The 25,733-nt window shown below is 45.8% G+C and overlaps 1 protein-coding gene across 2 annotated transcripts; it reads left to right on the top strand.

Moving 5' to 3' along the window:
- The first annotated feature begins 322 nt into the window (after nucleotides 1-322).
- LOC308468960 (uncharacterized protein) lies at nucleotides 323-21,537 on the top strand. 2 transcript variants are annotated; one of them, XM_081024298.1, is made up of 6 exons: nucleotides 323-686; nucleotides 8,090-8,557; nucleotides 9,218-9,299; nucleotides 9,526-9,608; nucleotides 18,270-18,396; nucleotides 20,148-21,537. In XM_081024298.1, exons 2-6 carry the CDS (start codon nucleotides 8,156-8,158, stop codon nucleotides 21,146-21,148), a joined length of 1,695 nt encoding a protein of 564 aa, XP_080880424.1. In that variant the 5' UTR covers nucleotides 323-686; nucleotides 8,090-8,155; the 3' UTR covers nucleotides 21,149-21,537. The 2 variants fall into 2 exon arrangements, with proteins under 2 accessions (XP_080880424.1, XP_080880423.1); XM_081024297.1 differs by lacking the exon at nucleotides 323-686 and having other exon boundaries at nucleotides 8,022-8,557.
- Nucleotides 21,538-25,733: the final 4,196 nt, after the last annotated feature.

The following is a 25,733-nucleotide window of genomic DNA, read 5'->3' as shown; positions in this document are numbered from 1 at the left end:
CTCTCCCCCTTCACGGATTCTTACATAGAAATGTTGCTTTTCGTTCTCTGGCTCTGTTCCCGGAAGTATGTTGCAAGTCAATGTACCAGGACAAGGTTATCTTGGATCTGGGAAGCGAAAAGCTTTTCTGTTCTCAGCTCTGGGTTTGTTACAGCGTTTTTGTTACAGAGAGGACTGCTTAGCTCATGCTTTTTGTCTTAGAGGAAAATGCAGTTTTAAAAATGCGTACTCCGAGGCCTGGCTGGGGGGGGGGAATTCACAAACAGTTTTTAGGGGTAACCCTAACTGTACCCCTTCAATATCATTTTTTAAAAAAAACAACAAAATTCCGCTGCCATGATTCCAGTTTCTTAAATTTGGTTTGCTTAGGGAATATCTATCCCTTTTGATCTTGCAGAGCTTTGAAGTAGCCTCAGAAGCTGCCTTCTGCTGAGACCGACCAAGGGCTCCCTCTAACCCTGTATAGTCCACACTGACTGGCAGCAGCTCCCCCCAGTTTCAGGCAGGAGTCTCATCCAGCCCTTGCGGGAGATGCCAGGGGCTGACCCTGGGACATTCTGCATGCCAAGCAGATGCTCTTGGTTCCCCATATTTCACTAGCCTTTCAACGTTATTCTATTATCAACCGTGGAGATTCCACCTGCCTCTTTCAAAAGGAGAAAACTCACCTGATTAAAGAATTTGAGGTGATGCATCATTTGTATACTTTTTATGAGTTCTGTGTTTTCAATGTCCCTGAGATCTCTCTCTTGGTGAAGGGCGGTATATCAATTCAATTAACAACAACAACAATTATTATTTATTCATTCATTTATACCCCACCCATCTGGCTGGGTTTCCCAAGCCACTCTGGGCAGCTTCCAACAAAATATTAATACAATACACCATCAAATATTAAAAGCTTCCCTAAGCATAACAACCATCCATTTTTAGTCCACTGAATTAGAAATTCAGCATTTCTGGGAGGGGAAATGGCATACTATTGAGTGTTTGCATAGCAACATGCTTTAGAAAGTTTTGGTTATTCATGATGAGAATAGGATTTATTTATTATGAACTTCGCTTGGTTCCTCCTTGGTGGCCAGCGCCATTATTTCAGCAGGGCTAGAACTCAGGACCCGCTGCCTTGAGGGGCATCTAAGAGCAGTTTGGCAGGGGGAAGGTCTCCCTTGGGAGGTGGTGGACTTTCCTTCCTTGGGGGTTTCTAAGCAGAGATCGGATGGCCATCTGCCCTGGATGCTTTAGCTGAGATTCCTGCATTGCTGGGGTTGGACTAGATGACCCTGGGATCCCCTCCTATCTCTCCACTCCTGAATTCTAGGAGGAGCTTCCTTGCCTCCTGCAAAGCCCTTTTCCCTGCAAGCTCTTCCTCTGGTTTCCGGCCAAGGGAGCGAGATGCTCAGAGCCCAAACAAGAGCCAAAATTCTGCACCCCCCCAAAGCATCCCTTACCATAGGCGGAGCCAGGCGGAAGGTGCCCCCTTAGAGCCACTCAAAATAACAGAAATTAATAGAAATCGGAGTTCTGCCCTGCCTAAGCGAGTGTGCAATGCGGGGGGGGGGGCTGAGCTGGGGGGACTCGGCACTGCAAGGGTTAAAGGGATCTGAGCTGCCTTCCTAGAGAGGCCAGGAAGCAAGGGGGGGCAGGTCCTCCAGAGCCAAGGCCCCTCCCTCCCCAGTCCTTTCCTGCCTCGCTGTCCCTCCTGGGATCTGGTGAGTCTCCTCTCTCTCTGGGATCTGGTGAGTCTCCTCTCTCTCTGGGATCTGGTGGGGGTCCCAGGGCTGCAGCAGGGGAGGGGGCTGGGGGGACCCCAAGTCAGGGAGGAGAGGGTCCTGCCAGGGAGGGGCCAGGTCTGCCACGCTCTCCTTCCTGCAGAGCAGAGGATCCCAAACTCATTTGGCCTTCCGCCCCCCCTTCAGAAAAAATCTCCCTTCTTCAAACAAAGGAGTCCCTGGCACTTTAACTCTCTGTGACGTCTCTCTTCGTCACTGCACAACAGAGGGAACATCTGCAAATGGTTTTCCAAAGCTGGACGAGGAGGTGGACTAGACACCCCACCCCACCCCAAAAAACCCACGGGGAGGTGTTGGGATACTGCCAGGGAGATAGCGTCCATCTGAGCCCCCATGCCGGCTGCCGGACGTCCATCGATCTCTGTAGCCACGCAGATCCAGCAATTAGCGACACGAAGCCTTGGAAATAGACTGCCACATTCCAGGCTCGTGCACATCCTTTATCAGCAGAAACACAGCCAGAAAGCTTGCACCGCAGAAGAGCAGAAGAGCATATTTACAGACTTTATTTAGCGTTGAACAGAACAAAGAAAAACATGACCGTTCTGCGTCAGCGTCTCTGCCCGACTGAAATCGAAAGGAAACAGCAAGCATAAACATCCTGTGAACAGGACATGCGCAGACTCTGTTACTCACAAAGCCTGCTCCCTTTTAAGGTGGAACGGAAATATCCCAACATCCTCCCCCTTTCCGTGTAACCTGTAGTACCTGTGGTTCAACCCAATTGCAACTTTTGTACATAAACCTTAAGTTGTTCTCTGTTAACAACCTTAGACAACAGATCAGCAGGAATTTCATTTCCTGGCATGTAGGACACCTGAATCAGTCCTTTCTGAATACACTCCCTTGCACGATGTAGCTTAATCTGCAAGTACTTGGTTCTTTGCTTGCAACTCTCGGAGTTCAGCAAAGCCAAACAAGATCTATTGTCTTGATACACTTGTACAGGACATTTCACAGAAACCCCGATGTCCTTAAACAGTTGCATCAACCATTCACAATCCATGAGTGAAAATGACAGGGCATTGAGTTCTGCTTCACAGGAACTTAGGCTCACTGTTGTCTGCTTTTTGCACAACCAGTCAAACAGGCAGTGGTTGTACATGTAGGATACTCCAGAAGTGTTTGTACCATCCGTGGTGTCACTTCCAAAACTTGCATCTGCAAAGATTTCAAGACCTCCAGTCTTCTGACTGGTGAACCTCAGCCTGTAGTGCATAGTCCCTTTCAAATAGCGGGCTATGCGCTTCAGAGCTTTCCAATCCTGAACTGTAGGATTGTTGGCATGTCTGCTAAGCAGATTACAGCTTACAGCAATGTCAGGTCTTGAACATCTGGCAATGAAATTCAACTTGCCTAGAATGCATCTGTACAGCGTTGTGTCAGAAAACGCTTCAGCAGTACTGTCTACCTGGTAACCTGTCACCATCGGTGTGTCTGCTGGGTTTGCGTCAACCAAATTCAACCTGGTTAACACATCAGCAATTTTCTGTGTTTGGTGTACCAGAAAATTACCTGCTTGGTCCTTCTCCACCTGCAGAGAAAGATAGTTGGATACCTCACCAAGATCCTTCATGTCAAAGTGCTCCTTCAGCTGAGCTAGGGTGCTTTGGTAAAAAGCCTGATTCTTCCAAAACATCAGAAGATCATCAACAAAACATAAACAATACAGTTTGTTTTGCCCCTCCTCCTTGACAAACACACATGGATCAGCTTTGCCCTGGTGAAAACCTAGAGAAAGCAACGTCTCAGTGAGTTTTGTGTTCCAACACCTGGCACTCTGCTTGAGACCATATAAGGATTTCCGCAGTTTACAGACCATTCCCTTCTGTATCTCCATCCCATCAGGTGGAAGCATAAACAGCTCCTCGTTCAAAATCCCGTACAAAAAAGCTGTATTAATGTCGTGGTGGGAAACATGCAGTTTCTCCTCTGCAGCTATCTTGAGCATCAGTCGAATGCTCTCATATTTGACTGTGGGTGAGTAGGTCTCATGGTAATCCTGTCCTGGTACCTGTGAAAAACCTCTGGCAACCAATCTGGCTTTGTGTCTGACAACCTTGCCATTCTGGTCTGTCTTGGCCTTGAAGACCCATTTGCTGCCAACCAGTCTCATTCCTGGGACTACCGGTACCAGTTCCCAAGTTTGGTTCCTGTTCAAGGAATCAACTTCAGCCTTCATGGCATTAAGCCAAGGCTCAGCATCTTTAGAGGTTAACTCCTGAACCTCTTTGAAGCTTGAAGGTTCCCACACCTTCTCTGAGCTACTAAGAACAGCAGTTGCTGTCTTAGCAAACTCATCAGCAAATCTCTTTGGAGGTCTGCCTTTGGTCGCCCTTTCAGACCTACGTACTAGACGCAAGTCTTCTGGACTCATCTCCTCCTTCTTAGGAGAAAATTGACCAATGGTGAACAGTGGTTCTTCCAGTTCATTGTCAGACGCATCAGATGGTCTGACTGAGGCCTTTGCGCTCTGGTAGTCTGCTGTGTCATCACTGTCACTGACACCAGCAGCAGCACCGCCCACTGAACTGGAATCCGAACTCTGATCATCATCATCATCCTCATCATCATCATCCTCATCCTCAGCAGCTTCCTCAGCTTTAGCTGCTTGCTTGACATCACCTTCATCCTCCTCTGGGTAACTCTGGAAAATTCCCACATTTTCCCCCCACTTAGGATTGTACTCAACACTCCTTGTGAACTTAATGGACTTAGAGTTAGTCATCCATACCCTGTATGCACCTTTTTCGTACCCCATGAACAAACCATGTGCCCCACGCTTCCCAAGCTTGTTGGTTTGTGGGGAGTGTACCCACATGTCAGAACCAAAGATTCTCATGTGTTTGGTGTTGGGTTTCTTGCCAAAGATCTTCTCATAGGGGGTACAGCCAATGGGTGATGACAATCTGCGATTAAAGGAGTAAACCAAATTCCCCAAAGCTTCCCCCCAAAACTTATCAGGGAGATTGGCATCATGCAACAAGGTTTTCATTCCTTGCAGCAATGTCTGATTTGCTCGCTCCGCAAGCCCATTCATCCATGGCGATCTGGGCGTTGACATGTCATGCTGGATTCCCTTCTCAGTCAGGAAAGCTTCAAACTGCTGAGAAGTGAACTCCCCGCCTCGATCGGTAAACAAACAGGCGATACGTTTACCGTGCACATTCTCCAACCAAGCACAGAATGCCTTAAACTTCGGGAACGCTTGCGATTTCTGTTCGAGCAAAAACACATGAATGTACCTGGAAAAAGAATCAATTAGAACCATGAAGTACCTTGCTCCTCCTAAAGAGGGCGTAAGTGGACCAACCAGGTCCGCATGCACTAGCTGGTAGGGCTTGGAGGCCTGCCTGCTAGATTCCTTGCCTTTTGGAGCAACCTTCACCTTGTTCTCTGCACAAGATACACATTTCATGTGAAATTTACAGGGTTTGATGTTCAAACCCTCAACCACCTCTGGCATCTTGGCCAGTGCCTTCCAAGAGAGATGACCAAATTTTCGATGCGCATCGTGAATGCAACCTGCATGAAGAACTTTGTTAGTTTGTGCAACACAACAAGAATCAGCATTAGATACAACAGCAGTGTCATCATAAGTTATATGGAACAAACCATCCATAAACTTTGCATGCAAATAGTCCTCTTTGCCTTTACTGATGACACAGACGCTCCTCTTGAAGGAAATCTGAAAACCACACCCAGTAAGCTGTGGGACACTTAGCAAGTTGCTAGCAGCGCCTGGAACATAAAGTACATTGCTGATGGTTATGTGCAAACTTGCAAGTTTCACAGTCCCTTCTCCTGCGATTTGCAACGTCCTTCCGTCAGCCAGGTGGATCTCACCTTCCTGAGGCTTGAAGGAGATAAAGAGATGGCGGTCCTTCGAAACGTGGCGGCTCGCACCTGAATCGATAATAAATCTGCCTTTGGCTGTTGGAGCAGTCTTTTCAGCAAGCAAACCCTTGTTTTCCTTCGGCGTGGGCTTTTGCAGCTTGCCCCCCTGCTGCTCCTGGCCACCAGACGTGCCTTTAGCCTTTGGTGAAGCAGTGCCAGCAAACATAGCCTTGTTTTCCACTGGCGTGGGCTTTTGCAGCTTGCCCCCCTGCTTCTGGTCAGCAGACGTGCCTTTAGCCTTTGGTGAAGCAGTGCCAGCAAACACAGCTTTGTTTTTCCCTGGCGCGGGCTCTTCACCCTCCCTCTGCTTCTGGCCATCTGCAAGCATCTGTCTTTGTTTACCTCTGGCCTTCCGGCCTCTGCAAAGACGATGACCTTGGTTCCCATGAGAAACAGAGCTCTCAGCTGCCGACTCCTTGGCTCCCCCTGGAGGCTGGAATGCTGCCTGGGATGACGTGACGGTCAGCTCCCCCTGCAGCTTGCAACCGGTGCCCTCAGCATCCCTGCATTCACTCGCATTCTGGGAAACAGCTAGGACCTCCGATGCAGTCAAATTCTGGGCTGGGATGACTGGCTTGTGAGCTTTCATCAAAGCATTCCACATGCCACGTGCAGTCAGATTGCCAGCTAGCGTCTTTATCTCCTCCAGAGAGACGGACAAGACGATTACGTCTATCGCCCTCAAATTTTCGGCCTCCCATTTCTCTGTCAGAGGAACTGGGGGGGACTCAGAAACGGTATGCCACACCCCAAACTGACGCAGCAAAGATTCACACCATTTTGCCCAGGTTTCATAATTCTGCCCATGTAACTTAGGGCAGTGAATGGCCTGTGAAGCTTGGAAAAACTCCATTTCAGCTTTTCCTTTGAGCCGGGAGTCTCTTTATGCCTTCAAAGACTTCTTATCTTGGCAGCTCATTAATCACGAACTCTCTGGCTTGGCTCCCAGAGCCATTAATCTGCCGGAATTCCAAAGGCTCCTTCCGAGGTAAACAGAGAAAAACCTCTCTTTCTCTTTTGACATACCTCTCAGACGCAGTCTGTTGCAGCTTTACTCTCCTGTAGGTGCTGTGAATCTGGGCCCATAACCTTGTTGTTGGGATACTGCCAGGGAGATAGCGTCCATCTGAGCCCCCATGCCGGCTGCCGGACGTCCATCGATCTCTGTAGCCACGCAGATCCAGCAATTAGCGACACGAAGCCTTGGAAATAGACTGCCACATTCCAGGCTCGTGCACATCCTTTATCAGCAGAAACACAGCCAGAAAGCTTGCACCGCAGAAGAGCAGAAGAGCATATTTACAGACTTTATTTAGCGTTGAACAGAACAAAGAAAAACATGACCGTTCTGCGTCAGCGTCTCTGCCCGACTGAAATCGAAAGGAAACAGCAAGCATAAACATCCTGTGAACAGGACATGCGCAGACTCTGTTACTCACAAAGCCTGCTCCCTTTTAAGGTGGAACGGAAATATCCCAACAGGAGGGAGGGAGGAAAGGTGGGAAAGAGAGGCCAGGAATAAAGAGAGGGATCCCAGCCCAGAGTCTGGCTGCTGCATTGGGGACCAGTTTCCCAGTCGTCTCCCAGGGCAGCTCCCCACGGAGGTCACTGCAGCAATCCCCTCGCACCCAGAGCAGGGCATCCCAGGACCACATCCTCTCTCTCCCAAAGGGATTGTTGCTGGCAAAGCAGCCGGAAATGGGCGCTGCTACTCACTGAGCCTCCAGGGACCTGGGCATCAATGGCTGTGCGTGTGTTCAGCCATCTAATAGAATAATAATAATAAATTAGCTGCCTAAATTTCAAAGGAGATGTATTTGGCCCCACCCACTTGGCCCTCAGGGGGTTGACTAGATACATACCTGGCCCTCAAGAGAAAGAAAAAGGGACCCCACCCCAGGAGTCTGTCTTGAGAGCGGCAGAGTCCAAGTGCAAGAAAAGGAGACGGAAGCAGGGGAGAAATGTGCCCAGAAGTGGGGGTGGGGGGAGAACAACTCCTGAGGACCCCCGGATGAGGACCCCCACTAGAGCCAAGCATCCATTTTTCAAATGATTGCCTTGTCAGTCAGTTCTGACTTCATGCATTGACTGGAAGGCAGGAGCAACCAGGCTGACTCATCTCCCAGAAATCCCTCCAGTTGCCTCCACATTTTGCATTGCAATCTTCCTTCTAGGAGAGCTAGAGGAGTCTTCTTCTGCTTCTGCTTCTGCTTCTGCTTCTGCTTCTCCTCCTCCTCACCCTCCTCCTCCTCCTCCTCTGTCTTTTCAAAAAGGGCTGCAGTCCAGTCTAGCCCTGGTTCCTAGCAAGACTCATCCATGCTTTTTTAGAGAAGCATTTTTTTCTCCTGACCTACAAATTCTGTAACAGAACAATGTATTTGCTTTCTAGGATTTGCTAGAGCTTCTCATTAAGACGAAGATCAAAGGGTTCCTTCTGATCTCTTAGAAGTTTCCTGAGACCACAGATGGATGATCGAGATTCAGCTGGCCCCGAAGCAGGAAGAGGCCATGCCAACCAAACTGGGAGCAGTGGGGGATTCTGGGAAAACGCTGTGCTGAAGATCCTGGGTGAGGAGGACACCCTCCGCTCAGAGGTGCAGATCCGGCAGTTCAGTTGGTTCTGCTACCTGCAAGCCAAAGGACCCCAAGAGGTTTGCAGCCAACTCCACCACTTTTGCCACCAGTGGCTGAAGCCAGAAAGGCACACGAAAGCTGAGATGCTGGACCTGGTGATCTTGGAGCAGTTCCTGGCTGTCCTTCCTCCGGAGATGGAGAGCTGGGTGAGGGAGTGTGGAGCGGAGAGCAGTTCCCAGGCGGTGGCCCTGGCCGAAGGTTTCCTCCTGAGTCAGGCAGAGGAGAGAAAGCAGGTGAGAGAGACTTTCCTCTGGATACTACCTTGACCAGAGCCAGGGCCTTTTCGGATGTGGCTCCGTCCTGGTGGAACACTCTCTCACAAGAGACCAGGGCACTGTGGGATTTGACATCTTTCCTCAGAGCATGCAAGACAGAGCTGTTCCGCCAGGCCTTTGTTCAGGGTTCAGTCTGATTCTTTTCTTTCAGTACAAGAATAAGCATTAAAGAGGCTTCCTAGCCCGCTCACACCTCCTTTATAAGACCAGTGGTAACAGTAGTTGGCCCTAGCGAATATTAACCACTCTCAATTTTACCAGTGGTCTGTCCAGATTTTAATTTGTTTTGAACTAATTTTAAGAAGTATTTTAATTAATCGATTGCCTGTTCTTATGTTCTTTGTATACTGTGTTAGATTTATGATGTTAGCCGCCAAAAGATTGGCTCCGGCCAGGGAGGGTGGGGTACAAATAAAAAATTATTATTATTATTATTATTATTAGGGGCTCCAAAGAGGATGGAGAACATCCCATAATGCTCTGCTGATGGCCCATCCTTTTTCTGGGAAGGCATCCATGGAATGAGATCTCACACCCTTAAAGATTTTTACTTTTCCATTTTCTTTCTGCTATTTCTTGTCCTTCATTTTCTGTTTTGAATCCTTGTTGCTCTTTCAGGAAAAGGATCGTTTTGAGGAAATGGACATGGATTCCTCTGATGCAGAGAGGCCCCCGTTGGACACCAGAGAGAGGCCACTGGGTAAGGAGGAAGGCGGTTTTTCTCTGTTTGGAGGCATTTGGAACCAAGGGTCCAGACGAGGGGAGATATATTTTTGCATAACTAACATATGAAATGGGCACAAACGTCCAAATGCACTCAGCAGGTAAGGCTTTCTGAAAGGCCCATCTGTAATTAGAGATGCCCTGTTTCACCTGTGAGAGAAGCAGGCACTCCTGGCATCCTGCTTACCTGTTTTCTCTTTCAGGAGACAGAATGATGCCGGCAAGACCTCCTGGTCCATCTTTTCATGGGGACAGAAGGCAAACAGCGGCTGTGGAACCGGATCAGGTCAGGGGAAGCTGCCTTGTGGGGACAGAGGCTGAGGGATGGAGCAATTTCATGGACTGGTTGGGCACAGAGGAATGGTGGGAGGAAGCAGCCGGGGAACCAGGAAGGGAAGATGTCTCAGCCCAAGGAGTGAAGGTGGAGGAAGGATGAGCAGTGAAAGGGAGAAGAGGGAGAAGCCTGGGAAGAGGAGGTGTCAGAAGCTGAAGGGGCAACAGGGCTTAGTGAGCTGGGAGACTCTGAGGCAGAATGCAGTGCAGAATCAGAGGCAGAAGAGGAAGGAGGCGAGTGGGAGGAGGGAGGTCGAGAGGCAGAGTTGAGTCAGGAGAAGGAGGAGCCACCGGGGGCTCCCTCTCCTTCTGCCAGAAGCCACCCTCCCTGCTTGTCTCTCAGAGCCAGGAGACGTCTGAGAATGGAGGAGCAAAGGCAGGTTGCACACTGGCACACTGTTGGATCGCTTCCCAGAAACCCCAGAGAGGAGGGGACTTGGAAAACTGTGGGGAGCTAGGGGCATTCTCTTTTGGCAGCTGATTTCATGGAGGAAGACCCTGTCATGGAATTCTACTCAGTATTGATCCAGGCAGAACTCGAATGTATAGTTAGCAGAGTAAAACCTAAACATGTTACAGGATTCCCCAAAATAGACCAGAGGCAATTGTATCATAGAATCATAGAATCATAGAGTTGGAATAGACCACAAGGGCCATCGAGTCCAACCCCCTGCCAAGCAGGAAACACCATCAGAGCACTCCTGACATATGGTTGTCAAGCCTCTGCTTAAAGACCTCCAAAGAAGGAGACTCCACCACACTCCTTGGCAGCAAATTCCACTGTCGAACAGCTCTTACTGTCAGGAAGTTCTTCCTAATGTTTAGGTGGAATCTTCTTTCTTGTAGTTTGGATCCATTGCTCCGTGTCCGCTTCTCTGGAGCAGCAGAAAACCACCTTTCTCCCTCCTCTATGTGACATCCTTTTATATATTTGAACATGGCTATCATATCACCCCTTAACCTCCTCTTCTCCAGACTAAACATGCCCAGCTCCTTTAGCCGTTCCTCATAAAGCATCGTTTCCAGGCCTTTGACCATTTTGGTTGCCCTTCCTCTGGACACCTTCCAGTTTGTCAGTGTCCTTCTTGAACTGTGGTGCCCAGAACTGGACACAGTATTCCAGGTGAGGTCTGACCAGAGCAGAATACAGTGGCACTATTACTTCCCTTGATCTAGATGCTATACTCCTATTGATGCAGCCCAGAATTGCATTGGCTTTTTTAGCTGCCGCGTCACACTGTTGGCTCATGTCAAGTTTGTGGTCAACCAAGACTCCTAGATCCTTTTCACATGTACTGCTCTCAAGCCAGGTGTCACCCATCTTGTATTTGTGCCTCTCATTTTTTTTGCCCAAGTGCAATACTTTACATTTCTCCCTGTTAAAATTCATCTTGTTTGTTTTGGCCCAGTTCTCTAATCTGTCAAGGTCGTTTTGATGTGTGATCCTGTCCTCTGGGGTGTTAGCCACCCCTCCCAGTTTGGTGTCATCTGCAAATTTGATCAGGATGCCCTTGAGTCCATCATCCAAGTCGTTGATAAAGATGTTGAATAAGACCGGGCCCAAGATAGAACCCTGTGGCACCCCACTAGTCACTCTTCTCCAGGATGAAGAGGAACCATTGATGAGCACCCTTTGGGTTCGGTCAGTCAGCCAGTTACAAATCCACTGAGTGGTAGCATAGTCAAGACCGCATTTTACCAGCTTCTTTACAAGAATATCATGGGGCACCTTGTCAAATGCCTTGCTGAAATCAAGGTAGGCTACATCCACTGCGTTCCCTTCATCTACCAGGCTTGTAATTCTGTCAAAAAACGAGATCAGGTTAGTCTGACATGACTTATTTTTCAGAAATCCATGCTGACTATTGGTGATCACAGCATTCCTTTCTAGGTGCTCACAGACTGTTTGCTTAATGATCTGCTCCAGAATCTTCCCTGGTATTGATGTCAGACTGACTGGGCGGTAATTATTTGGGTCCTCTCTTTTCCCCTTTTTGAAAATAGGGACAACATTTGCCCTCCTCCAGTCTGCCGGGACTTCGCCTGTTCTCCAGGAATTCTCAAAGATGACTGCCAGTGGTTCTGAGATCACATCTGCCAGTTCTTTTAATACTCTTGGATGCAGTTCATCTGGCCCTGGAGACTTGAATACATCTAAACTAGCCAAGTATTCTTGTACTATCTCCTTAGTTATTCTGGGCTGTGTTTCCTCTGCTGAATCATTTGCTCCAAATTCTTCAGGTCGGGCATTGTTTTCTTTATCAGAGAAGACTGAGGCAAAGAAGGCATTGAGGAGTTCAGCCCTTTCTGTGTCCCCTGTTTGCATTTCACCATCTTCTCCTCTGAATGACCCCACTGTTTCTTTGTTCTTCCTTTTGCTACGGACATACCCATAAAAGCCTTTTTTGTTGCTTTTAACCTCTCTAGCAAGCCTGAGTTCATTCTGTGCTTTAGCTTTTCTGACTTTGTGTCTACACGTGCTGGCTATTTGTTTGAATTCCTCTTTGGTGGTTTCCCCCCTTTTCCATTTTTTGTACACATCCTTTTTTAATCTTAACTCAGTTAAAAGTTCTTTAGATAGCCACCCTGGCTTCTTTAGGCACCTTCCATGTTTCCGTCTCATTGGTATTGCCTGAAGTTGTGCTTTTACTATCTCCCTCTTAACAAACTCCCAGCCATCATGAACTCCCTTTCCTTTTAGTATTACTGTCCATGGGATCTCAGCCAGCATTTCATCCAGCAGAGCTTTACTGCTAATGAAGACAAATGAGCATAGTGGTCCCACATCCAAAATGTTCAGGATTGGCCCTGTCCATAAGAAATCCAGTTGCAGCAGACTTAACCTAAACTTACCACAACTTATAATGTCTAAACCTTAACACTCAGCATACTATGTACAGAACACCAGAAGGAAAAAGAGAGAGAGAGAGAGAGAGAGAGAGAGAGAGAATCCCAGGCTCCTTCTGGCCTCTTCTTATAGTCAGCATGACCTTGACAGAAGAGATGACAGAACCACTTTAACCCAGCTGTACTCAGCTTCTCTGAAGGAATAACCCAAACATTACAAACCTTCTGGTTTTTTTTTTTACGCAGAGAAGCTTCCGGAACCCTCTTGAACTAATTAGAATAGCAAAGAACTCTACATATCAGATCAATACTTTCTGCACTAAGAAATGCAGACTGACAATCCCCCCATTTATTAAGTGCAGGAAGTATTGATATGCAAAACACCTCTGGAAAAACATTGCATGTACACTTTCCTTCGACAAGAATAAATCCTAGCCTTTGGTTGGTAGACCTGCAGTTCACCAGCAGACGACACAGTCTGACCAGAAGCTTCTGTGAGCAGCAGAACAGCATCCTGACTCCGAAAACTAAATGTTGTCCCTCACATTAGAAAACAAAAGGCTACCTATGAAACCTGACACAGTTAAGGAAAAAACACAACTCACTCATCAAAACAGCTATCTTATAAACCTTATCTTATCTTACTAATAGTATATAAACTCCACTCAAACATATAAACCAAGACCTGAAAACCTCGCTTTATAGCAAATCTCTCCAACAGAGCACTTCTTTACCAGACCACATCAACAAACTTTGCCCTGTATCATCTCACTTTTCATATCTCTCCACACTAAAGAAACTTCCACCTAGACAACTAGTCCATTAATTGATTGACAGTACAAACTGACAGACCCTCAGGGAATGAGCTGCTGTTCTCATTCGGCCTGAAACTCAGACAAGATTGTGAATATTGTGTTCTCGCTGATAAAGAGTTAACTCCAGCTGTGAACTATGGGATTTCCTGCCCATATAACTCTGTGACACCAGCCTTCTGAATGTCGCCTGTAGGATTCATCTGTAGTTGCAGTTTTCATGGAATCCTAGAGTTGAAAGGGACCCCAAGGGTCATCAAGTCCCACCCCCTGCATTGCAGGAGTCTCAGCTAGATCACACAAGACAGATGGCCATCCAAAGTAGGCTTCTTGTATTTCTATATTCATCACTGAGTGCTAAAATAGGCTTCTAAGCAGTGGACAGACGAGAACAAATAGTGTCCAGGATTCACCTAGCCAGCCCCATCTGCTGCAAAATGGGGCTGCCCCCATCCTGTGAGGAGAACCTGAGCTCACAGGGTTAAACAGCTCAGTGTATGCACCCAGCCTTCTGTGGGGCGGAGGGATCCTGCATCACATCCAGAATCTCTTTTTCTTTGTTCTATTCTGCTTTGGCTTTTGTACGGAACAGTCATGAGTTACGATCTGTTTGATACTGGATAATTTACTGCTGTAAAAAGAAAGACTTTTAGCTTAGTAAAAGCTGCATGGACTCTTGATTTATGCACACTAACGACACGCACAGAAGACAGAAGGCTAAGGGCTTTGACCGCTGTGTTTTTACTCTGCTACGCTCAGAAGTCCGGGAAAGCCGACTGCGCAACAGAAGCTTGCATGACCTTTCCCCCTGAGCAATAAATATCAGAGGTTATGGACGCAGAGTTACGCTGTAAAGACAAGCCGAGCTCTCATGTCTGAGCTGTGCTGTGTGCTGAAGAGCTGCAGAGAAGCACAGCTCTGAGATCCTGCCTGCTGCTTTGCTGAGAGCAGAGGCAGTAGAGCTCGCTGGGTGAAGCTGCGGCGAAGCTGTGTGCTGAAGCAGGCTGGCAAGGAGGAAGCTGGAGGCCTCTCCTTGGAAGACAGCTGGCACGCGTGAGTACTGAGCCCCGGGGCAGGAGATGGCAGAGCTTCAATAAACTTTTAACGTCCCCTTTGAGTGGCTCAACGGCCAGAACTGGGAAGTCTGTTCTAGAAGAGCAAGTGGATGGCTAATGGCCACAGGGCTCTGGCATTGCATACAAGCCCCATCGGCCCAGGCTGCTGCTGGAGCTGCTGCAGCAGACGTGGAGGCTGCTCTGCAGAGAGCGCAGCAGGTGCTGTGTATGCTGAGGGCAAGTGTGGACGCTTTGCTGTTGCCCCACCTTGAGGGTCTCAAGATGGCTGAGGCTGCTTGGCAGGCGCTGGAGAGGGTTTGTGTAACCACAGCGGGAGCCGAGGGCCATGAGGGAGTTGAGGGCCCAGTGGGAGCTGAAGGCCACGTTACTGAAACCACAGTTGGGTGCTTTGTCTCTGGGAGGCCATGTGATGAAGAGGGCCATAGACAGAGAGCTGAGGGGCGAGCAGGCCCAGGCTGTGCGGCCAAAGGTGGGGGTGCAGGGAACACACGTTTATGCGATGAAGAGGCTCGTAGACAGAGAGCCGGGGTTTGAGCTGCAGGCCCAGGCTGTCCTGCACCCAAGGGTGGGGGCTTTTGCTTCGAGATGCTGCCACAGATGCAGGTCCCCCTCCCATCTCGTGAGACACTGCCCTGTAGAAGCTCCAGAAGGAACCAAGGTCATCTCCCATAGCAACCAACAGATAAGAGCCACCACATCTGCGTCGGCAAAGCGTGGGAAGCAGAAAACAAAGGGAACTGGCAGGGATGGCTCTGAACAAAGGCACCTAGCAGCTTCCATGGCAATAGTAAAGAGCTGTGAACAGGGTGCTGTGCTGACCTTTGTAATTGATTCTGGTGCCTCCCACCACCTCATGCCATCTAGTGGTCTTTGGCAGAACTGCACCTCTGTCAAATCTGGGAAATCTGTCTTGCAGATGGAACCAGACATCCTCTGACACAATCTGGCTCATTGTTTTGCTCTTTCTTACAGGAGTTGATAGAGGCGTTTGTAGTCCCCGGATTGTCCTGCTGTCTGTTATCCATTGCTGATGGTTACAGAGTCTGTTTTGAGAATAACATGTGTTTCATTTCCAGGGATGGACAACACCTGGTCAGTGTGGAATATAAAGATAGGCTGTTTGTGCTAGAAACTTCTCTTGCAGGTCCAGGTACCACTGAGGCAGCTCAAGCACAATGTGCCAACATTCCAGTCCATGATGCGTGCCATCATCTTTGGCACCAGAGTATGGGTCACATGTCCTGGGGTTATGTGAAGAAGATCCCAGAGTTCATGTGCTCAATTTCTTGGTTGCAGGGTGTGTAAGCAGGCGAAGGTGAAAACGTGCTCCTACCCAAGGTCTGAAAGAGTGACCAGCAGTCCTTTTGAGGTGGTGCATGCAGATTTGTGTGGCCCTATGCCAGTAGCCAGTCTGGGCAGGGCCAAATATTCTCTCACTCTGACAGATGATTTTTCTAGAAATGGGTGGGTCTTCATAATCAAAAACTAGAGTGAGGCTGCGCCACTGATCAGAGACTGGATTGCAGCAGTGGAACTGTTTCTTTCGCCGGAAGGGAATACATCACAGGTTGACGGTTCCACACAGAGCCCAACAGAATGGCGTTGCAGAACTTAGGAACAGAACGCTGCAGGACATTTCTGCAGCTTTGCTGTCTGATGCTGGGCTTCCCCAGCACTTTTGGGCCGAAGCCTGGAAAAATTCTAATTTCACGTTGAACAGGTCATTCAACTCTGTTGTAGGGGACACGCCCTATTTTCTGCTGCATGGCAAGAAGCCCAAGGTGCATTTCTTCCGTGTATTTGGCTGCGATGCCTGGATCCTTGTGCCAAAGGCCAAGCACAGAAAGGGTGGCCCTAGGTCCCAAAAGATGATTTTCTGTGGGTATGAGCCAGGGACCAAGGGGTGGAGATTTGCCTATCCAACAAGCAATCAGTCCAGAATTCTGCTCAGCAGCAGTGCTGAGTTCTGTGAGTAGAATGGATGGACACGCATACATGGGAACCCTGATGTTCTTTCAGAGAGTCTGCTTGACTCTGCTGATGAGGAAGAGGTAGAGGTTGAACCTGCTGCTGAGGCACAGAGTCCTGACCCAGAGCAGGAAAAGGGAAGAACTTCTCCTAAAGCTGTGAAGTTTGAACAGAGAAGTGCTCCTTCCTCACCCACAGGTTCAGCTGAGAAGTCTAAACGGCGCAGTAAGTCAGAGGGGGAGCTCTCTGAGGCCAAGGACGTTCTAGCTGGTCCTAGTGGGTCTGAGGGGGTACCTGAAACTGGGTTGAGATATTCAGCTCGCACAACAAAAGGTAAACCTCCTGACAGGTTTGCAGTTACAAGTGCGTGGGTTGGCATGGCACAGTGTGAACCCGAGAGTTTTGAGGATGTTCAGAAACTGCCTCAGGAAGAAGCCAGGAAATGGCATGAGGCAATGCAGAAGGAGATGAGCTCAATGGAGTCTCTAGGTGTGTTCTCCCTCACAACGTTGCCAGTGGGCAAACAGGCCGTGAGCAGCCACTGGGTTTACCGTCTTAAACCCACAGCAACAGGCTGGGCCAGTAGCCAGAGGGTTCACACAGCAAAAGGGGCTGCATTATACTGAGGTATATGCTCCCACTTCCAGAAGTGAAACTCTGCACATGCTCTTAGCCATTGCTGCACAAAGAGGTTTTCAGGTGCATTACTTTGATGTGGATGTGGCCTATTTGAACTCAGAGCTCCAGGAGGATCTGTACATGCTTCCTCCTCCAGCGTTTGAGGGCAATGAGCCGAATACTGTATGGAAGCTTCACAAGTCCATTTATGGCTTAAAGCAATCGGCCAGAAACTGAAACTTGTACCTGAATGAAGCCTTAGAGAAGCTAGGTTTCAGGAAGAGTCTTGCTGACAGCTGCCTGTACCTTAAAGGGTCAGGAGTCACAGGAAATGTTGTTGATCTTTGTTGATGACATCATTCACATCTCAGGGGCAAACAAACAGGTGCAGAAGTTTGCCAAAGAGCTTGGAAAACGGTTTCAGCTCAAGAACCTGGGTGCAGTAAGGATCTACTTAGGTGTTCAGATAGATAGGACTGAAGATGGAAGCTTCTTGCTCAGTCAGAAAGGCAAGATTGAGCAGTTGATTGAGAAGTTCAGAATGTCTGATTGTGCAGGGGTTAGGGCACCTATGGAGACGAGCTACATGAAAGACAGTCGGCTAGCAGAACGCGTTGAGTGCGAGAACGCTGAGCTCTTCCAGTCCGCTCTGGGTAGTCTGTTGTATCTGTCCCAATGGAGCAGGCCGGACATTGCTTTTGCTACCAATCTGCTCAGTAGGGAAGCATCAAAGCCCAGTGTAAATGCCTGGCATGGTATCAAGCGGGTGCTGCGTTACCTGTAGGCTACCAAGGACTTCAGTCTCAAGCTGTCAGCTGCAGGTGAGACGGCGCTTACTTGCTGGGCAGATAGCGACGGGGCGAATCTGGATGACAGGAAGTCCGTATCTGGGATGGTAATAAAGTTTGGGGAATCTCTAGTTGGGTGGAAGTCCCGGAAGCAAAGTCTCATTGCGCTGTCCTCTACTGAGGCTGAGTTCATTGCACTGTCAGAATTGTGCAGGGAACTGGAGTTCTATAGATGCCTGGTGCAAGAGATCTATGGGGATTGTTGCCTGCCCATCACTGTTTGGGAGGACAATCAACCCTGTCTAAAGTTGGCAGAATCTGGGCAGTTTAAGGCCAGAACCAAGCTCTAGACATACGTTTCCAGAATGCGTGTCAAAGTGTCAATCCTATTGAAAGCAATCCTATCGAAACAACACAGCAATTAAGAGGAAGGAAAGAACAGAGCATTGTGTAGCAGATCATATTTCTGCTGTCTCAGAGGAGGACATTTCCCTTTTTCTTTTAGGGTCCAGTCTGCTTTGAAGATGTTGCTGTTTGTTTCACGGAAGAGGAGTGGGCGTTGCTGGATCCTGACCAGAGAGCTCTGCATAAGGACGTCATGGAGGAGAATTGTGGGATCGTGGCCTCTCTTGGTAAGGCTCCCTGTGGGATCGTCCTATCTGCCTGGAAATTCAAAAAACACCTCTGTGTGACAAACCTCATACATTTCCACAGAGCTCAACAGCGCCCAATACAACACCTGGGAACCTAACACTCCCACAATAAACCTTGAACAGCAAATTCCAGTTTTTTCTGTGAACCATCTTCCTCCAGTTCTGCCTTTTTATACCACGGTTGGGTGTCTGAACTGCCCAGGCATCTTAAATGTCAACTTCAGTGTTGGTATCTGAAGAAGTGAGCATGCAATGAAAGCTCATACTAATAACAAACTCAGTTGGTCTCTAAGGTGCTACTGGAAGGAATTTTTTATATTTAGCTTCAGAGTTGTGCGGAAAGATAAGTAGCTTCTGTCAAGTTTTCTGTTTTTGTTTTTGCTGCTGTCAGTCTTGGGTTGACCAGAGAGACGACTGACATGGGAGATGGAGGGGATGCCATGACTGGGCCAAACAAAATCCATCCCAGAGAAGAGCCAGGCTTTTTGAATCTCAGGTAGTAGTAGCAGTGATAGTAGTAATAATAATAATAATAATAATAATAATAATAATAATAATAATAGTAATAGTAATTTTTATTTGTACTGTGCCCATCTGGCTGGGTTGCCCCAGCTGCTCTGGGCGGCTTCCAACACTTATATAAACCAGAAACATTCATCATAACAATCTGACCCCATATAAAAAGTACATTAACTTTAAAATGAACAACTTACACTAGTGGACAAAATTGTGGAAAGCTTTTGAAAAAAGTGTATTTCAGAGGTTTGATACCTCATAACACCACTTTTTTGGGAGTAATAGCATAAAATTATATATCAATAGAAAGATAATTTAATGAAGAATGTAATGATTTTCTTCTGTCATGCAGGCACAGTCTCTCCATTCTTCGATCATCACTTGCTGTTGTGCACCTTTTCCTGCCTTTACCAGTGTGATTTTGGAGTGACTGAGTCTCTTATACCTCTTCAAAAATATAGACCAGCTTTGGTTAAGTTTTCCCCAATCTTTCTTCTAATTTCTTCATACCTGTAGCCTTGTTCACTTAATAGTACGATTTTACATCTCTTTCTGGGTAACTACCAACCAAATTGATAGTATTCCCATAATACACTGACAAAAGTCAACCTAAGCAAGTTGTGCTTCCCTTTTCTGGTCATATGTCTATAACCTTTGATAGAATATAGATAATTGAACAAACTTTGTTGCACTACATTCTTGATTAAATTATCTTTCCATTGCTATATAATATTATGGTATTACAGTCATACCTCGGGTTACAGTCACTTTAGGTTGCGTGTTTTAGGGTTGCGCACTGAGCCGAACCTGAAAGTACCGGAATGGTTTACTTCCAGGTTTCAGTGCTCGGACATGCACAGAACCACCAAATTGCGACCCACGCATGCGCAGATGCAACACTGCAGGTTGCGAACGCTGCGGATTGCGAACATCTCTCCCACACGGATCATGTTTGCAACCCTGGCATCCACTGCACTCCAAAAGAAGTGGTGTTATGAGCCATCAGAAATCTGAAATGCCCTTTTTTGTAAAAGGCTTTCACAATTTTACCACTACAGTATATCAAGGAAAGCAACATTCAACAACCCATCAGAATCTAATAAGAAATATGTTGGTTAATGACAAAGAACAAAGGTAATGAACACACACGCAACTCCCTTTAGTTCTTCTTCATCTGTTCCTGAGGCTCTAATCCCTTTTTGTCTCCATTGCAGATTGTGATGAATTGGAAATCGAGAACAAAGGTGAACACGACAAAATCCCCAGAGAGGAGAAGCCATGCAAAAATTTGGAGTGTGGAGACAGCTGCACTCAGAGCTCCAATCTCACTAAGCATCAGAGAATTCATAGAGGGGAGAAACCCTATCAGTGTGGGGAATGTGGAAAGAGCTTCAGGGAGAACTCCCATCTCACTTCCCATCAGAGAATTCATACAGGGGAGAAACCCTATCAGTGTGGGAAATGTGGAAAGAGCTTCAGGGAGAACTCCCATCTCACTTCCCATCAGAGAATTCATACAGGGGAGAAACCCTATCGGTGTGGGGAATGTGGAAAGAGCTTCAGGGAGAGCTCCAGTCTCACTTCCCATCAGAGAATTCATACAGGGGAGAAACCCTATCGGTGTGGGGAATGTGGAAAGAGCTTCAGGGAGAGCTCCAGTCTCACTTACCATCAGAGAAGTCATACAGGGGAGAAACCCTATCAGTGTGGGGAATGTGGAAAGAGCTTCAGTCAGAATGGCAATCTCACTTCCCATCAGAGAATTCATAGAGGAGAGAAACCCTATCAGTGTGGGGAATGTGGAAAGAGCTTCTGTACAAGCTCCCATCTCACTTCCCATCAGAGAATTCATACAGGGGAGAAACCCTATCAGTGTCTGGAATGTGGAAAGAGCTTCAGTACAAGCTCCCATCTCACTTCCCATCAGAGAATTCATACAGGGGAGAAACCCTATCTGTGCTTCAAATGTGGGAAGAGCTTCAGTCAGAAAGATGGTCTCACTTCCCATCAAAGAATTCATACAGGGGAGAAACCCTATCAGTGCGTGGAATGTGGAAAGAGCTTCCGTCAGAGCTCCGATCTCACTTCCCATCAAAGAATTCATACAGGGGAGAAACCCTATCAGTGCGTGGAATGTGGAAAGAGCTTCCGTCAGAGCTCCAATCTCACTTCCCATCAGAGAATTCATACAGGGGAGAAACCCTTCATTCTATAGCTTTAGGAGCCAGGCAAATCTGCACCTTGTTAACCAGGCCTTTGGCTGATTGACATCTAAGGCCCTTTTAAAATGTGGTGGGGAGCTGAGTTACTGATGTGCATTTTGTGATTCTATGTTGTGTTTTTATGTTGTAACCGTCTTGAGACATGTGGGAACAGGAGTCAACACCTAGAGGCCGAGGGGTTTTTGCCCCCCAATGATATATTTTAGGGGGCCACCCCCCCCAGTTGATAGGCATTGCCATTCCAATGCCCTTTATGCATCATGTGATTGATTGTGCAAGGTAGGCCTTACCTGGCCCCTTCCTCCAATATTTTATTCAAGTTGGCACCCCTGGGTCGAGTGGTATACAAATTAAATAAATACATAAATCGCATTCCTTTGCACACGTTCCAGCCTGTCAATATCCTTATTTTTTTATCATTTTTAATATTTATGTGCCCTCCAATTGAAGATTTCACAACATAAACATACAAGATGAAAGCATGGCTTTCCCAAAAACAAGAAAAGCCAGAGAAATCTCTCCCCTTTTTTTTGGATGGTGTTACAAACTTTGTTGATCAGGGAACAGCTGTGGAAATAATGCATCTTGATTTCAGTAAGGCTTTTGACGAAGTCCCCCATAATATTTTTGCCTTTAAGCTTCTAAAATGTGGGCTGAATGAGGAAACTGTTAGGTGGATTTGAGTAACCGAACCCAAATTGTCCTCCTCCATGGTTCCTCATCATCCTGGGGGAAAGTGACAAGAGGGGTGCTGCAGGGTTCTGTCCTGGGCCCGTTGTTGTTCAACGTCTTTATGAACGACTTGGATGAAGGAACTGAGGGGATGCCCATCCCATTTGCCGATGACAGGGAACGGGGAGCGGAGGCCAATGTGGCAGAAGGCAGAATGAAGCAACCAGAAGTCACCTCAACCCAATGGACTGGTGACCCCCTCCTCCTTTTCCTCTCCCCCCCAAGCCATCAATACAGCTAACACAATCAATATTCCCCCCAGCCTCACACCTCCACAGAGATCCCCACCCAACACCAGTCCAGGTGACATCAAAAGACACTCCCCATTACCCAACAATCTACAACTCACTCTTTTTTTTTTTTTTTGCAAGTAAATTTTTATTCAGAATTTGTACAAGAAAAAAGAAAAAAGAACTAACAAATACAAAAATAAACATTTTAACATAAATTATTCATCCTATTTTCATACTATACAAAAAGAAAACATACAATCATACAAAAAATAATAATATAAACATTAGGCTCTCCTTAGCCTTTGACTTCCCTTCACCCTTTTGGTAAGTATCAAATAAATCCCGGGTTGCGTAATTAGTTTATTAAAGTTTATAATTATAAGCTGATAAAGTTTTTCTAATACCGCCAGTTCCTCCTATATATCCGTTCCAATATATTTCCAAAATTTACTCCAATTTTTTTGAAATTTCTGGTCGTCTTGGTCTCGTATTCTGCCTGTTAATCTATCTAGCTCGGCATAATTGATCATTTTGACCTGCCAGTCACTTATGTTAGGTATAATTTCTGTTTTCCAGTTTTGTGCCAGCATAATTCTTGCGGCTGTGGTGGCATAGAGAAATATTTTTTTATCTTCATTTTTTATTTCCTTACCCATAATTCCCAGCAAAAAGGCCTCAGGTCTTTTGGGAAAAGTATATTTAAAGACTTTTTTAAGTTCATTATAAATTGCTTCCCAAAAAACCTTCACCTTGTTGCATTGCCACCACATATGGTAGAGGTCTCCCTCCACTTCACCACATTTCCAGCATGTCTTATTTTCTGATCTATAAATTTTAGCCAATTTTGCCGGCGTAAGATACCATCTATAGAGCATTTTCCAAACATTTTCTCTCAAACTCGTACAGGCCGTAAATTTAATATCTCTATTCCACAATTTCAACCACTTTTCAAACTCGATGTTATAGCCGAAGTCAGTTGCCCATTTAATCATTGCCTCTTTGACTTCCTCGTCTTTTGTATGCCATTCCAGTAATATGTCATATAATTTAGACAATGTTTTGTTTTTGCCTTCTATTATTTCTATATTGAATTTTGATTTCTTGTCCTCAAAGCCCATTTTTCTTTTATCTTGCTTTAACATATCATTCACCTGATGATATTGTAGCCAACCGGTGAATTGATCCTTTATTTCCTCATACGGTTTAAGTTTAAGCCCTTGTTCTGATTTTCTTATCAAATCTTCGTAAGTGGCTGTCTTCCCTTCCATGTTGGTTTTTTTTATTGTTAAGACCTCTACTGGTGAAATCCACCATGGTGTTTTTCTTTCGAGAAGGTTCTTATTTCTTTCCCAGACCTGATATATTGGTCCCCTGAAAATATGATTTAAGAAAGCCCTGTGGACTTTCACCTTCTCGTACCAGAGATATGCGTGCCACCCATACCGATTATTGAAACCTTCTAAATCCAGTAGGTCTCTGTTCTCCAATTTTATCCAATCTTTTAGCCAAAGTAGGCATGCTGCTTCATAATATAGGCTCAAATCTGGGAGAGCGAAACCTCCTCTTTCCTTTTTATCAGTTAGTATTTTCATTTTAATCCTTGGTCTTTTCCCCTGCCAGATGAATTTCATCAGGGTTCTCTGCCATTCTTTACATTGTTTTAAACCTTTAATAACTGGAAGAGTTTGAAATAAAAACAACATCCTCGGCAAAACATTCATTTTAACCACTGCTATCCTCCCTAAAAAGGAAAATTTCATCCTCCCCCATATTTCCAGATCTTTCTTTATTTTTTTCCATGTAACTTCATAATTATCTTTGTATAGGTTTATGTTTTTTGCCATGATCCACACTCCCAAATATTTCACTTTTTTCACCACCATGATTTCCGCTTTTTGTTCTAGATCTTTCGTTTCTTCCTTAGTTAGATTTTTAACCAGCATTTTAGTTTTATTCTTATTTACCTTAAAACCTGCCACCTCTCCAAATTCCTCAATTTTTTGTAATGCTTCTTTTACACTATCTTGTGGATCTTCCAAAGTCAGAACAATATCGTCGGCAAAGGCTTTAATTTTGAATTCCTTCTTTCCTACTCTAATTCCTTTCACTTCTGTTGCCTCCCTCAGTCTCTTATTAAGTACTTCCAAAATTATAATAAATAATAAGGGGGACAGGGGGCAACCTTGTCTGGTCCCTTTATAAATGTTAAAATATTCTGTTGTATTATTATTTATCACCAGCTTTGCTTTCTGTTCTTTGTATATTGCTTCTATGCCTCTTCTAAATTTTTCGCCAATTCCCATCCTTTCCAAAACCTTCTTTAGGAAGTTCCAAGAAACATTGTCAAATGCCTTTTCGGCGTCTATGAAAACCAGTGCGGCTTTTCTGTCTATTTTCATGTCCAAGTATTCAATAATGTCAATCAAATTCCTTACATTATCCCGTAATTGTCTCCCTGGGAGAAATCCTGTTTGATCACCATGAATTTTATTAATCAAGACCTTCTTTAATCTTTCCGCCATTATGTCTGCAAATAGATTATAATCATTATTTAATAATGAGATTGGCCTATAGTTCTTTCCTTCCATAGTGTCCACCTCTTTTTTAGGGATCAATGTAACATAGGCTTCCTTCCAGGTATTAGGTATCTTTCCTTCTCTCAATATATTGTTCATAACCTCTCCCAGCACTGGTGATATTTGGTTAATTAATATTTTATAATATTTTGCCGGAAGGCCGTCCGGTCCCGGCGCCTTCTCAGCTTTCATCTTTTTAATAGCCTTTTTTATCTCTTCCTGTGTTATTATCTCATCTAGTGCTGCTCTTTCATCTTCTACAATTTGTTCCAGATGGTGTTTTTGCAAAAATTGATCTATTTCTTGTTCTGTTTCCTCTCCTCTTTTGTACAAATCCTTATAATATCTTTGGAATATTCTTTTTATTTCTTTTGGTTCTTCCATAATCATATCTCCTTCTTTTATTTTACTGATCGTACTCAACTTCTTCCTTTCTCTCAACTGCCACGCTAGATATTTCCCTATCTTATTTGCGGACTCAAAGTTCTTTTGATTCATCCTCTTAATTTTCCACTCTATCTCTTGGTTAATTATTGTAGCAAATTTAGCTTGTAATATTTTTAAGTTCTGTTTTAAACTCTCTTCACTAGGGTTAACAGTTAATTTTCTTTCATTTTCCATAATCTGTGTTAAAATCTGCTCTTTCTTTTTTTCCTTTTCTTTTCTTAATTGGGTATTTTTCTGAATCAAAAAACCCCTCATGACCGCTTTTCCTGCGTCCCACACCGTCTCTATGGAAGTTTCTCCATTTAAGTTCCACCTAAAGTATTCTTCAATTGTTTCTATAGCCTTATTTACTATCCTTTGATCATTAAATAGATATTCATTCATTCTCCATCTGGCTGTTTTAACCTCTCTACCTTTTAACTCCATGGAAACCGCACTATGATCAGATAAAGTTCGAGGCCAAATTTCAGACTTAATTAAGTTCTGTACCAATTCCCTCGAGACCCAAATACTGTCTATCCTCCCCCAGCTCTGATTCGGATTTGAAAAAAAAGTGAATTGTTTTGCAGTAGGGTTTTTAACTCTCCAAA

The sequence above is a fragment of the Podarcis pityusensis genome (assembly GCF_964106645.2).
Source record: "Podarcis pityusensis genome assembly, contig: HAP1_SCAFFOLD_95, whole genome shotgun sequence".
NCBI lineage: Eukaryota > Metazoa > Chordata > Lepidosauria > Squamata > Lacertidae > Podarcis > Podarcis pityusensis.
This window is presented reverse-complemented; position numbering and strand designations above follow the sequence as displayed.

Coding starts and splice junctions, on each gene's coding strand:
- LOC308468960 (XM_081024298.1), top strand. CDS start 8,156: ATGGATGATCGAGATTCAGCTGGCCCCGAAGCAGGAAGAGGCCATGCC. Junction 9,300..9,525: donor CACCAGAGAGAGGCCACTGG/GTAAGGAGGAAG, acceptor TTTCTCTTTCAG/GAGACAGAATGATGCCGGCA. Junction 18,397..20,147: donor TGGGATCGTGGCCTCTCTTG/GTAAGGCTCCCT, acceptor TCTCCATTGCAG/ATTGTGATGAATTGGAAATC.